General features: G+C 38.9%; 1 protein-coding gene across 2 annotated transcripts in view; it reads left to right on the forward strand.

The window, feature by feature from the left end:
• PIP4K2A (phosphatidylinositol-5-phosphate 4-kinase type 2 alpha) overlaps window positions 1-15,206 on the forward strand; it is an 80,820-nt gene that overhangs the window by 59,632 nt on the left and 5,982 nt on the right. For both annotated transcript variants that reach the window (XM_020801708.3, XM_020801700.3), the window contains 4 exons: window positions 2,005-2,151; window positions 6,605-6,643; window positions 9,316-9,429; window positions 12,658-12,898. In XM_020801708.3, the coding sequence (XP_020657367.1) occupies window positions 2,005-2,151; window positions 6,605-6,643; window positions 9,316-9,429; window positions 12,658-12,898 (541 nt within the window). The remainder of the gene's footprint in view (window positions 1-2,004; window positions 2,152-6,604; window positions 6,644-9,315; window positions 9,430-12,657; window positions 12,899-15,206) is intronic.

Below are 15,206 nucleotides of genomic sequence, written 5' to 3' on the forward strand. Positions count from 1 at the left end.
GCTTAAATCACATTGGCTGCAGTGTCTTATTTTACAGGACTAACTTTATATTCCATATACTCATATTGAGGTAAAATGATTGGCCTTTTCATGACAGTGCATCTGGGCTAAAATCTACTATGTTTATGCCAAATAAAAATTGTTAGTTTTTAAGATGTAGCAAGACTCTTTGGTGTGTTTTTAACAGCAGCAAACTCTGGAAATCTACTCATGATTAAAGCTTTTGTTTTTAAAATGTTAAATTTCACACTAGATGCTTTGCCAGTCCTTTATGGCCTTATGGACTGAGATTCTGTGTGTTGCAAATTTAAAATTGGTTGCAGTCCAGGCTACCAAACTCAGGCTAAGTGGCTGATATCAGAGTAACTTATAATCATTTGGTAGAATATTGGTTATCATTTTATTCTTAATCAACAGTTCTCAAAATTATCACATGGAGCAATAACCTAAAAACGTCACAATGAAAACTGATTTAATATTTCCTAGATTATGAACATAGTCTAGGGGTTTGATGGGATATGTTTACAAAGAGGAAAGTCACAGTAGCATTTTTTCCCATTGGCCTTTCTTTGGTGTTATGCTCCAGGGAAATGCTGCTCACTAGCATTTACGTACATTTATTGAATAACAGCCCTGAGAATTGCTTTGTGTTTGGGTGAGAAGAGGCTAATGAAGAAAAGGGAAAAAAAGGAGTCAGCTTCTGGAATTTTCCCTTGTGTGGTGTCAATTTATGAACGGTAGTGAGCAGAAGAGTGTTTCTCATGGACCATCTTGACTACAGCCATTAGTATTGTCAACATTCAGGCTACCCTTTGCTATGTAAAGCTTGGCATCCTTTTTCCTGCTGGCAACATGGGCACAATATTGTGCAGCAATATTGGGCGATTTCCTGGTTTTTATGAATCATGGGTACAGAAGCACAATGTCCCACATTAATAAACCGGAGGGGTTTCCTTTGAAGAATTGAATCTTCTTCTTGTGAGTGACTGCAGGGATCTTAGAAGTATAAGTGCGTAGTTTCCATCTGCTGCAAATGAGCTATGTAATCATAAGGTGCAGATTTGAGGAGAGAACCAGTAGAAAAGCAAATTTCTAGAATATGTGAACACAAAATGTTGGTGAGAAACGATTTTTAGTAGAATTTCAAGCTTAAAATTTTCTGTGGTGACATTTCATATTTGACTTGAAATTGTTTTTCAAACTTTAAATTTTTCAGGCAGCATGGTGGTGCTCATGCTCTAAAAAGCCGTTCTTGAATGTTTGCTTAATGATATAACTTTTCACAGTGCTTTATTAGGTCCTCATCTTTACTTGATTGTGTCCATGCACAGAAGTCCAAATGTATGTACCATGTTGCCCCAAAAATAAGACAGTGTCTTATATTAATTTTTGCTCCAAAAAACTCATTAGGGCTTATTTTCAGGTAGTGTTTTATTTTACAGTTATGTCATCTTCTTCTGGTTGTTGCACAATGGTGGAGGCCAGGGTTTCACTTAACTGGGGCTTATTTTGGGGGTAGGGCTTATATTAGGAGCATCCTAAAAAATTATACTCAGGGATGTGGTGGCGCTACAGGCTAAAGCACAGAAGCCTGTGCTGCAAGGTCAGAAGACCAGCAGTTGTAAGATCAAATCCACGTGACGGAGTGAGCTCCCGTCGCTTTGTCCCAGCTCTTTGCCAACGTAGCAGTTCGAAAGCATGTAAATGTGAGTAGATAAATAGGGACCACCTCAGTGGGAAGGTAAACAGCGTTCCGTGTCTAGTCTCGCTGGCCACATGACAATGGAAACTGCCTTCGGACAAACGCTGGCTCTATGGCTTGGAAACGGGGATGAGCACCGCCCCCTAGAGTCGAACACGACTAACTAAAATGTTAAGGGGAACCTTTACCTTTAAAAATTATACTAAGGCTTATTTTCAGGTTAAGTCTTATTTTTGGGGAAACAGGGTATTGAAATATGTATTGAAGTTCTAACATTCCTTCCTTTTAAAATTTTGCTCTAGTTCATAGTGGAATGTCATGGCAACACCCTACTTCCCCAGTTTTTGGGCATGTACCGGCTTACCGTTGATGGAGTTGAAGTATACATGATTGTTACAAGGAACGTATTCAGCCATCGTTTGTCTGTTTATAGAAAATACGATTTAAAGGTGAGCAATATCCCCACTTTATCAACTTTAAATTAGCTCTGCTAATACTTTTTAAATGGGAAGACATTTGTTAGATAGCTTATGCTCTAAAATTTAGCTGTTGCAGAGCCGGGGGGGGGGGAGGAACGGAACAATTTTTTTCCAAGTTATAATTATTAAACCAGAATTTAGGGCTTATCTAATGCCAAAAACCTTTTATGGAAATAAGATAATTTGAGCAGTATTATGTGTTGAAAAGGAAGTGGCTTAATAGAAGCATGCTGACTAAAAGTAGATAAATGCTAATGGTTGCAGTCGGAGCCATTTGAAGGATAAAGTAGAGGTAGCTGAAGAGTTTCTCATGTCCTTAATGTATTTTGTAGACTGCTGCAACTTTTTCTGCATGCAGATACCTTAATGAACAGAATTATTGTAATGGTTTAAAGAAGAGTCTTATATCACTTTAAGATGTTAAAGGTGATTTAGCTAATGGTAGATTGAAAAGCCATGGTAAGCAACTTCTGTTCTTGCTACATCTACCAAATATAATTCAGGCTGCAATTCTAAACCTACTTATCTTGGAATAAATCCCATTAATGAGGCTTCTGAGTAGACATATATAGGATTGCATTGTTAGTGTTTTTATGGCTGATTTAGAAAGTGGTCCCAAATATTTCATCTAATTTTCTTAGCAGGAAGAATGGGAAAGCTGGGGGAAAGGACATCTGAGGGTCAATCTGTTTGATATGTCAAATATGTTTTGGGCAATTTAAGATCCTTTTATCTTATTCTCTTGTAAATAGTAAAGGTGCATGGCTCTGATCCAACGTGCATGGATGGACCTAAATCTCCCCTGCTTGATTCTTGTTTCAAAATTCTCATGCAGAGGCTAAAAGCAGTTTGAAGCCTTTCCTCCCCTACATTTTTTAGCTCCGAGGTGGAAGTGGGTGATGTGTAAGACTCCTTCCTTGTTTGGTGATAGGGATCTGGATTGGGTCTGTGAACACTTCCTAAAGAATGAAAGGACTTTAAACTGCAAGATATGTACAGGTATTTTCATATAATGTGTAGTTTGACCCTCAGCAATTATGTAGTTTGACTGAAGGGCTGTTTTGTTGGCCAGACTGACCTTTGGTGCAGGCTGTTTTATCCAGCTGATGCATGCAATGTTAGGAAAAGAAAACGTTTGTGCAATATCTTCACTTTTGAAGTGAACTGTTTCTTGAGGCAGACAGTTTTTAAAAACATGACTGTGTATTTATTGGTCTATCTCATTTTGAATGACATGTTGTCACGGTTTTGTTTCACTCCCTTTTGGCTGGGCTTTACCCTATGCCCTGTCTTTTATGTTAGTATAAATGGTTTTCTACAGTCAGAAATAATTATTACCTGTCAGTGTTCCATTTGGCAAGCGTGGCATACAGCTGGCAGTAATACTTCCAGCCATCATGGCTCCTTGGCTCCTAGCCCAACAATACACACAGCTTTGAAATGTAACCTGTCTTGCTAGCTGTATCCCACTATTGATAAATAATAGTTGTCATTTTGTAAGGCTGACATGCCCATCAATGAACAGATCACATGTTGTATTTCGGCAACCTGTTACGTGATCACAGTTCGATAATCTTTGGGTGTCACTTTGAACTGCCCTCAAGATGTCTGCTGTAAAACTGCATTACCTAATGTGAACTCAAGCTGTCAGCACCGATGGGGGCGTCTGCCCCAGTGGGGCAAGTGGCAGATGAGGGCAAGGTTTCAAATGGTTTTTTTGGTCATGAAGCTCATGGACCAGCCACATACACACTCAGCAACCTTTTGACCCTCTGTGTGGGGGGGTGGGGGTTGTGGAATTCACTTCATCCCAATTCATTGGTTGGAAATGAAGGAGCAAAATTGGGAGTCTATTTTCATTCAGCAGTAGCCTAAAGGCTTTTCCAGGCCGGATTATTTCAGGGGCAATATATTGGAGAATATATGTACGCCTTGAGATTGCTGAGGGACGGACAGAATGAAAAGCTAAAACATGTTCACTACTATCTTTAAAGTTAGGGGGGGAAATCATAATAGCAACTGTCTATTGGTTTTGCTTACTTATTATGATCAGCGTAAATATCAAATCTGTTCGCCTTCCCCTAATGTTAATCCTTTTAAATATTTGACCAAAATTTGACTGGCTTGTTGAGCAGCTATAATATTTGGACCCAATTTATAATAACAAAATGCACATGTCTAAAAATACAGATTTCATTAACACAGGCTTTTTATATTTCTCTTAACAAGTTGCTCATGCAACACATCACTGTAGTTATTCTCAGTGGCTGTTTTTTGGGCACTTTTTGAATAGTTCTCATGCAAAAACAAACCACAACTATTCTTTAAAGATGAGAAGAGGCATTAGAACTTGCCATTAATATAGAGAGGTCTGTTGTTGATGCTGCTGCTATTATGAAAAGTAGTTACCAGAGAACATTGTGGTCTGCATGCACTTGGTGATGGTTTGTGTGTGAGAGAGACAGAGAATTAGTGTAAAGGAAATCTGGCATACAATATTTGTGTGTGTAGAGTTATGTATAAATAGGAGGCGTGATGTTTCTGCCACTTCAACCTCTTTCTTCTTTTCCTGGTAATATTGACTATAAGGCATCATGCCATATTGTCATTTGCATTGCACACACAGGTACATAATTGTGTGTTGCACACACAGGTATGCAGCTATGCTGATTGGGAAAAATCAGTGTTAGTGGAGAGTCATGTGTTACACTTTATTCAGTGTTGCCAAGAAAACATGAAAAAGACACTAAGCGGATTTGTCTCCCACCTTATCAACATAGACTTTTAAGTTGGCTTACATACCATAAAAACAGTACCTATATTAAAACATCACAGCAAGGCCCTAAATCAAACAAACAAAATAAAATAACCAACCAGTGGAACTAATATTAAGCTAGCTGAAGCTCTGAAGAATCCAAACTTCTCCTTGGCTAAGAGGTTATTTAGGATGACCCTTACCTTGGTTTAATTTTGTGCTGGCATAGTAGTTGTGCCCCTGGGCTGAAGGAGGTTTCAGTCTGAAATAATTCCTCGCTGACCCTGAATCTTCTCTACTCTTTTTCTGGCTCAGCTCATTTTAGGGAGTACATCAGTTATGCTGGTGAGTGTTTCTGCGAAGCACATCTCCGAGATCAGCCAGCAGGAGGGGGTTCTGCCAGGCCAGGAGCAGTTGTGATGGCATGAGAGACTTCTGCTCATCCCACCCCTCCCTACAGCCAGTGCATTGTTTTGAGTTAGGATTGCAATCTAACTGGGTACAGTTGCCTGGAGAAGCCTTTGGGCTACTGCTGAATGAAAATGGACTCCCAATTTTGCTCCTTCATTTCCAACCAATGAGTTGAGGTGGCGTGGATTTATTATTTGGAAAGTTGCAGGATGGGTTGCAGTGGTGGCAAATGATTTTATAGGGTCTTTTGGCCTCTTTTTTTCTATAAACAGCCACCTTTCCTCCCATTACCAACAATTTCCCCCACACATACCCCTGAAGAAAGCAATGCCAGGACATGATGTTTCTTGGTGGGGGCACAATAGGGAAAAACTTCAATAGCTGCTATGTGGCCGTGGAGAGGATGAAAATGAGGAGGACCTGTATATAATTTTGCCCCTTCCAATTTGTGGCACGTGTGGCTTTTTTTTTGTGGAGGAGTGCATCTTGTCCTGTAGCTCAGAATTCCTCTTTCTGATATGATGAGAACTTTGAGCTTAGTATTACATTAGGCTTGCTTTATTTGATGGGGAACCCTCTGTGCCACATGTCAAATTGTTTGAAAAGCTTTGTGATATGTCATGGAAAGGAGACAATCAATTCAAGGGTGGGAGGAAAGAAAAGTCCATTGAAATCATACAAGTCACTCCTCCCTCGTAAGCATCAATATCCTTTGGATTCTAGCTAATGTACATAACTAACAGATATCTCTTGCTCAGCACTTCTGTTTAATTTTGCTAATTATCCTTAGATTGATTACTGTTGTCTAATTAGAATACATTTGGACAGTAAAGGTTTTGGTGGCAGTTTCCTGTACAGCTTAAGTACTGTATTATTACTGAAGATTTCTCCAGAGGCTAGTAGTAAAATTAAAAATGATAGCAATATGACAATGAGAATCCAGACATCTGCAGAGAGGATCTTCCTTTTTATAGACTTTCTTTAGCTGCTGCTGAAATGTTTCAATTTTTACATAAAATGATTCGTATTCTTCTATTTCCATTGATTAGCTGTTACAGCAAAATATTTGATCTGTACTTTGGAATTATTTGTATATTATAATATAGCATTTGGATGTGTTTGTATGATTTTATGTTAGATGACAGAGGAAAAGTCTTAGTGTACATTGAATGAAGTGGTTCTGTATTAAATAGCACCTGATATGATGGTGCATATTATTTTTCCTGAATCATTTTCAATATTGTTCTTCTGTTTCAGGGCTCTACGGTAGCAAGGGAAGCCAGCGACAAGGAAAAGGTGTGGCAATGTTATATGTATGCAGTTACCTAGTCACTGAAGTTCAGTTTTTGATGGGGTAAAAGCTAAATATTGACTATGATAAATCATTGTTCTAAAACTGTTGCCTCAAAATATCAGAGAAGCATAGGCTGCAGTATACCACTTCATGGGAGTAGGGCCTGATAAATGCAAACCAAAATCTGAATATTTGGTGGCAGATCTCATCTGCTGTGATTTTACTCTAATCATACCCTACTCATTTTGTTTTGCTGTAATTTATTTTCTTTCTTTTATCAGAAAAAAACACCTCAGTAAAATTGGGAATCCAGTTTTCAGTCGTGAGTTATTAAAAATTGAGAAATCATCTTAAAATATTTTCCATTCCTGTCAATACAGGTGTGTAAAGTTGAATTCAGGGGTACAGTCCAGAGGTGCATATGGAAAATATCTCCTTCTTCTGCAGCACCTAACAGTCTTCTACAACATAGTACTTTCCAGAAATGCTGGACTACAGCTTCCATTATCCCCAAAAGCATAGGCAGTTTACCATGCTACTTGGGAGAAGAGGAGGAGGATTTATTATTTTTATAAGTAATAAATATTTCTGCTAAAAATGACACTCAAGGTGATTTTTTTGACAATGGACGTTGTAGCCCAACATACCTGAAAGGTCCCCGGTTGTGGAATAGTTAGGGCATTTTTCCATGAGCAGGAAGAGTTCTGTTGAAGTAATGTGGAAGAAAAGTGAAACTAAATTTTCAAATGCTTAACTGCTCGTATGAACATAAAGCTTAAAAAGACAAGGCAAAATCTTGTCTAAACATATGTAGGAAAACAATAGCAGCTGTTTTTCTTTATGTTCATGGTTCTTGGGTGGTGTCACTCTCTTACTGTTTTTGAATTGTGCCTTTTCGACAACCATCGAATTGATTTTTTTGAGTTTTAGAAAAAGAATGTCTTCAATCGTTGTCAGATTTTGACAACTACCACTTTACCTTCTCTACGCTCAAAGTCTTCATAGAATACAAGTTCTTCCCACCAGGTCTCTAACACTTCATTCCATATCTAGATATGTCAACCTTTTCTTCTGCTTCCCTGCAAATATTTCGACTCTTGATTTTATCTCCCCCTTTTCTTTATCATCCTTTGTTTTAAAGGCCAATTTTAGAGAAAAGGTAAAGGTAAAGGTTCCCCTTGACAATTTTTTGTCCAGTCGTGTTCGACTCTAGGGGGCGGTGCTCATCCCCGTTTCCAAGCCATAGAGCCAGCGTTTTGTCCGAAGACAATCTTCCGTGGTCACATGGCCAGTGCGACTTAGATACGGAACGCTGTTACCTTCCCACCAAAGTGGTCCCTATTTATCTACTTGCATTTGCATGCTTTCGAACCGCTAGGTTGGCGGGAGCTGGGACAAGCGACGGGCGCTCACTCCGTCATGTGGATTCGATCTTACGACTGCTTGGTCTTCTGACCCTGCAGCACAGGCTTCTGCGGTTTAGCCCACAGCGCCACCACGTCCCATCAATTTTAGAGAACTCCCTGTAAAATCATCATCATGTGCTGCCAAGTGAATTCTGACTTATGGCGATCCTTTCCAGGGTCTTCCACGTAGAGGATATATGGAAGTAGCTTACCATTCCCTTCTTCTGGGGGTACCCTGGGACTGTACAGCTTGCCCAAGGCCACAGAAGACTTCTTGCAAGCCCCTGTAAAATAGAAGAGAGAAATATTTTCTGTTCTGTACTTTAAATACCAGTCACTTCAGAAAACATTAGCAAAAGCATCTGGAATGAAATAGTGTATCTTAGTTTCATTATATGTTACATCTCAATCAGTTTGTTTTTTGTTCCCATGATCAATTGGCTGTTAAAGACATTACAAGAGGGCCTAACCTGCACCTAGTTTTATGAATAGATGCATGCTTGGGCATAGTAGAAAAGCTTTGCAAATCTGGGCCTTTGCAGTGTATCATTTTGGGCCTCAGAGCAGTGAGATCCCGCATAGGGGTGCCTTGACTGCCAGTGCTGTGTTTACCATCTGCACTATTCCCAGGCCTGTGACCTGCTTCTTATCCTGATGTATCACAGAAGTTGGAAAGAGCCAAAACACTGGATAGGAGCTCCTTGAAGTTTGTTGCTTACAAGATGCTTTGGTGGGAATGCACGTGCAGGAAAACAGCTGTTAAGCTTCTTCTTGCTATGAGTAGTTCTTGTCATGCACCACAAGATTTGTTGTTAGAACTCTTATTTCTTGCTAGACCTCTGACAAATAGGAGGTTGTCTCTCAATGAATTTTAACATTGAGATAAAATGTTGGTCTTACTGATTGGCAACTAATTTCCTTTTTTAAAAGAACAATGAATGCTCTGATGGGTTAAGATAAGCCTATCAGTTATAAAAGTAAATTGGGGTAGTTCAAAGAAAGAGGAAAATGGGATGCATTTTCCCATGTGAAGGTTGAGTTGAAAGCCCCGTTTCTTGCTTTAGAAGTGTTACAATTGTGATACAGTGCTGTAGCTCATTAGTACCCCCTTGTGGCTGTTGGTTTGCATTTTTGTGTGTCTTTGAACGTTGTTATGCTGTGCTTGCACAATCTGAGTTTCCCAGAGCATTCCCAGAGCATATTTGTTTCATTGCATTCACTGTTTTAAATTAGTTTTTTTATGTGCTAACTTTTTCTGTTTCCCTTAGGCTAAAGAGCTGCCAACATACAAAGACAATGACTTCATCAACAATGGTCAGAAAATTTACATTGATGAAGCTAACAAAAAAATGTTCCTGGAAAAACTTAAAAAGGACGTTGAGGTAAGGACCCTGGGGGGGGGGAGGGAATCCAAACAGCTTTCCTTATCCTGTGCTCTTTTCTTCTAAATCGTTATGCCACTCTGCAACATATTTGCTGTTAGTACTAGTGTTGCAGAAGCTGCATGCAAGGCAAATAGAAGAAATGCAAGAACTGTGCCCTAAAGCAGTGGTCCCCAACCTTGGGCCTCCAGATGTTCTTGCACTACAACTCCCAGAAGCCTTCACCACCACTTCTGCTGGCCAGGATTTCTGGGAGTTGAAGTCCAAGAACATCTGGAGGCCCAAGGTTGGGGACCACTGCCCTAAAGGACTTGCGATGGCCAGGGCAGGGGGAAGTGGGGTGCTTTGCCTAGCACACCAGATTTGTAAGCTAGTGCTGTCGTCACACAGACGACAGTCCAAACTTTGCCGGTAGTCAAGAACAAGGTTGCCTTTAATACCACAAGCATTTACGTAGAGGAGATTTTATGTTTATAAAAGAAAAGCGAAAAGACAAAAAGCCGAATAGTTTTTTAAAAAGTATTAAAAGACAAAAAGCAGTTTGAGATAAGATTGAGGAAAACAGAACATCACACTAGAAAATAATAAAGCTAACTTCTCTACTTAATACTTACGATCAGGAGAAATGAGGCCGGTGTGGTTGTAAGTAGAACCACAACAGACTGTGAACATCCTCTCGCTTCCTCCCCAAATTCCAAACTATTCCTTGTTTCTTGTTTGGTCCATTGGTGAGATCATGTTTGGCAGGGCACCCGGCATTTAGAGAGGGTGGAAGAAAAGACTACAACAGGATCTGGAAGTATGAATGTGAGCACTGGAAACAGAAGACGACTCTGCAATGGTGTGAGACAACCACAGTGGCTGTTGCCATTAATGGCAAAAAAGAGCACACACATACACCCTTGCAGTGGCACATGTCCATAAATCCAAATGTGGAAGTATGGACTAGGACAGCCTACAGTCATTTTTCTTGTAGGAAGGCAAACTTTACTTGTTCATGGATAGATACAAGTACAGTGGTGCCTCGCTTGACGATGTTAATCTGTTCCAGCGAATTCGCTGTAGAACGAAATCGTTGTCAAGCGAAAGTAAAAAGCCCATTGAAAACCACTCAATGCATTCCAGTGGGCGAAATACCTCAGTGTCCAGCAAAGATCCTCCATAGTGCGGCCATTTTCTGGTGCCTGTATGTGAAGAATCCGTCTTAAGCACAACGGGGAGCCATTTTGAACAGCGGGGCGGCCATTTTGAAACCCGACGATCAGCTGTTTTCTGTTTTTCATAAAGTGAAAAATCGGTTCCCGAAGCAGGAAACTGATCATCTTGAAATGAAAAAACCCAATTCAATCAACGTTTTGTGATCACAATGGTGATCGCAAAAAACACATTGTGAAGCGATTTCATCGTTAAGCAGGGCACCACTGTATTACATCAGGATAAGCAGGGCATCATTTGGACTGATCAACCACAAACAAATCAGAATGATAACCAGAAGAGTCATAGAAACCCTCTTTGGTTTCCTCACAGTTTGGCCAATCCTACATATGCCAAGCTTAGTAACCCCATAGTACCTATCATAGTAACATCTGATAGAGAGCTTTAAATCACAAATACTTCAGTATCTGAATTATTTAGACACAAATATAGTTAAACCAAAGTGCACTGCTTATGTACTGCCCCATAGCGCTTAGAGCACTCTCTGGGTGGTTAAAAATTTAATTATTCAGGTTACACATGCCCTCCGCCCCAGTGAGCTGGGTATCATTTTACCGACCTCAGAAGGATGGAAGGCTGAGTCAACCTTGAGCCGGCTATTGGGATCGAACTCAGGTGATGAGTGAGTCTTGACTGCAGTACTATTAAAACCTTTAAATATATTTAAATGTTTTAATAGAAAAAAACCTGTATATTGCTTGCATCTGAACATCTGGAACTTTATTCTGATTTCAAATCAAGGCTGATCAATTTTGTTTTAATGCCATTTTGGTACCTGTATTGTGCAAAAATTTATAATCTTATAGAACAGAGAAAAAAATCTCAGTATTCTTCTGTTCATAGCATTGAGAGAAAGGCTTGAATATTCATGTTGTGTCTTGAAATGTTAAATGCACAATAAACACGTAGCGATTTGTCTCTGAAATGTGGGTCAAACTGAATTTTTGCGGTTTAAGAAGGTCAGTATTGTAATTGTATTTGAAGAGCCTTGTAAGATGTTACTTAAAATTCATATAGAAGTGCCATTAAATTTGTATGTAGGCAATTATTATGAAGTGGTTTGGCATTTTAGGCTGATAATAGAAGGCTAGAGCTGCATCTTGGCTTTATCTTTGTATTCTTTATTTATTATTTTCTTTTGAGAGTTGTGTTAGTGCAGTTCTTATGCTCTGTTAGTGCATATTATTTAAATCTTAAGCCATTTAAAAACGTATATTGAATACATTCTTTAATTATTATTTACAGCAAGAAGCAATAGGGTCCTAGCCTTGCTTCTAATAAGGCATTTTCTTCCTCTAGGGTGGATTTTATCACACAGTGTGGACACATTTTCCAGGGCTGTTTGATTATTCAGTTTGACTTCCAGTTGCACACATCTAGAACATATCTATTCAACTCACTGTGGTTTCATATTAGTCCTGAAGCACTTCTGTAATGTACAGATTGCTTGTATGCCAACATCTATCCTATAAAGAAGTGGTTTCCACCCTTGGGTAGCCCAGGTGTTCTTGGACTGCAGTTTCCAGAAGCCTTCATTACCAGCTGTGCTGGCAAGGGTTTCTGGGAGTTGCAGTCAAAGAACATCTGGATTACCCAAGGTTGGGAATCACTGCTATAAAGGGATCCTGTTGCACTGCTGCAATCATATCATTAAGACAGATCTTGTCTGGTATGACTGTGTGTGGCTGATATAAAACAACAAGCTGATGATCAAAGTTGGTATAAAAGTTTTCATGGCGCATGAATACACACAGTCCAATGTGCTCTGAATGCCTGATCTATCCAGATTTACTTCTTTGTAAAATCAAGCATTTTTTGTCATTTCCCTTTTAAGGCCAGTTAAGCTAGTGGCTATCTCTGTGCATCCATTAAAATCCAGTTAACTGGTTTTCCCCTGAGCAAGCCTATTTAGTAGAAAGTGTCATTTGAAACAAAAGTTATCTTTCCAAATTGTGTCTTGGATTCTCTTTACCCTTTCCATGGTAACCGGGTCTCTTCATTATTGCTGTCTAGTTCCTCGCTCAGTTAAAACTCATGGATTACAGCTTACTGGTTGGGATTCATGACGTTGAGAGAGCAGAACAGGAGGAGGTAGAATGTGAAGAGAATGAGGAAGATGAAGGAGAAAGTGATGGGACTCACCCAGTAGGAACACCGCCAGACAGTCCAGGAAATACTTTGAACAGTTTGCAGCCTTTAGCTCCAGGAGAATTTGATCCAACCATTGATGTTTATGGAATAAAATGTCATGAAAGTAAGTGGTTTTGTTATAAATATTTAAATATGGGGGACATGTTGAATCTTGCATCCATCTCTGAGCTTTGAAAGGAAAATCATTACTGTTTGTACTATTTATTCAAACATTATTACAACAAATTAGACTGAACACAGATATAAAAGGATTAAGAATAAGAGGGGAAGAATATAAAGTACATGCATTTGCAGATGACATAGTCTTTATTCTAGAGGATCCAATAAATTCAATAGGGACATTAGCAGAAACAATAAAAAATTTTGGAGAAGTATCTGGACTAAAGGTATATAAACAAAAAACACAAATCTTAACTAAAAATATGAAGAAAGAAGAGATCCAAAATTTAGGAGAAATGACAGGTGTTAAAGGGGAGAAAAAAGTTCAATACCTTGGAATTCAGATTACAAAAAAGTACCTTGATAAAAGACAACTACATCAAACTAATTGGTCTGATTGAAAAAGATCTGAAAAAATGGTCAAAATTGCAATTATCATTTATGGGGAGGATTGCAGCTGTGAAGATGAATATATTACATAAAATGATATTTAGTTTTTAGACAATACCAGTTCTTACAAAACAATGCTTCAAGAATTTACAAAAAAAAAAAAAGAAGAAGAAGAAGAAGTTTGTGTATCAAGGGGAAAAACCTAGAATAAAAATCAAAGCACTTCAACGTTGGGAAGAACAACCTTCAGAACACGTCCAGAGAGCCCGAAAAACCCACAACAACGATTAGATCCCGGCCGTGAAAGCCTTCGCGAAAACCCAGGAGTTAATACAAAAAATTCTTGAAGCAGCAGAGATGGATATTTCAACTAAAGTATTAAAAGACAAAGAAATTGCTGAGGCTAGACAAAAGTGGGGACCTTTGTATAATTGGATGAGAGATGAGAATATGAAAGGGTTAAAATTATAGGAAAGAAAATATAAGATATAATTTTAGTTTTTAAAGGCTTTTAAAGGCTTAGAAAAAAGGGTAAGATAAGTATGAACTAAGTTTAGTAAGAAACATATTGACAAATGTAATAATGATATATAATGTTCTCTATCACATTCTGTATTTTTATTTACCCCAATACCCTGATCTAAATCCCCTTCCCTATGATCTTCCCTTACCCAATGGAAAATGAATAAAAAATTTAAAAAAGAAAGAAAAATCACATGAAGATAAACCGCATGCTACACAATGACTGAAAGCTTGTTAACATAAACTTATGCCATGTCAGCTAGATGATGTTATCTGTTCTTGGAGATCTCTAATTTATTTTTATACTTCCTGTCTATCCCCCTTCAGGTTCCAAGGCTCTCTACATATCCCTTTTGCCCTTGGGAAGCCTTTAGGAGCCTTAGGACAGAGAAGGAAGGTGAGCTGTTAATATCAGAAAATTGCAGGTGGTGGTCCTGCTGTTGGATTGGGATCACCATTGAATATCTAAAGGCAATTTTCCAATATTAAAGCCCCCATCCAAAGGCTCCAGAAGGCTTCTTAAAGGCAAAAGGAATCCCTAGGAAGCCACAGAATCTGAAGTGGACAGGGAGGAAGTATTTAATTTAATATTTAATTTAATTTAATTTAATTTAATTTAATTTAATTTAATTTAAGATATTTATCACCAGATTATGACATCATCCAGCTTGTGCAAAGTAAGTGTACACTTACAGGATTTCAGCCAAAACTAATAATCAGAGTAGAATTTCTAATTACTTTATTGTAATGTTGAGTAGGGGACCATTTCTCCAGTTACTTGGCTGAAATACTAACATTGTGTACAGTGGTGCCTTGATTTATGACCATAATCCATTCCAGAAGATGGACGTAACTCAAAATGGTTGTAAGTCAAAGCACCATTTGAATTGAAATGCAATTAATCCATTCTGGCTGAAGAAAAAAAAATCACCCAAAACCCCACAAAACACTGCAAGACTCATTGGAAATGCGATTAATACCTTCTGGTCAAAGGGGGAGAAAAAAGAAAAGCAATCAAGTGTGCAAGACCAATTGGAAATGCACAGAAAACAAACAGAGCAGATCGGAAATGCACAGAAAACAAAGGGGGCAGGTCGGAAATGCAAAGAAAACAAAGGAAAAAGCAAGGGAAGCTTTCAAGACCCATCGGAAATGGGGGAACCCTCAAAAAGCAACCAAACCCCCAAGACCCATCAGAAATGAGGGGAAAGCCAACAAATAAACCCCCCAAGACCCATAGGAAATGGGAAAAAACCCAAAAAACAACCAAGCCCCCCAAGACCCATCAGAAATTGGGGGGGGGCAAAAAACAAACAGACCCTCCAAGACCCATCGGAAAT

The sequence above is a fragment of the Pogona vitticeps genome, chromosome 6, assembly GCF_051106095.1.
Source record: "Pogona vitticeps strain Pit_001003342236 chromosome 6, PviZW2.1, whole genome shotgun sequence".
Taxonomy (NCBI): Eukaryota; Metazoa; Chordata; class Lepidosauria; order Squamata; family Agamidae; genus Pogona; species Pogona vitticeps.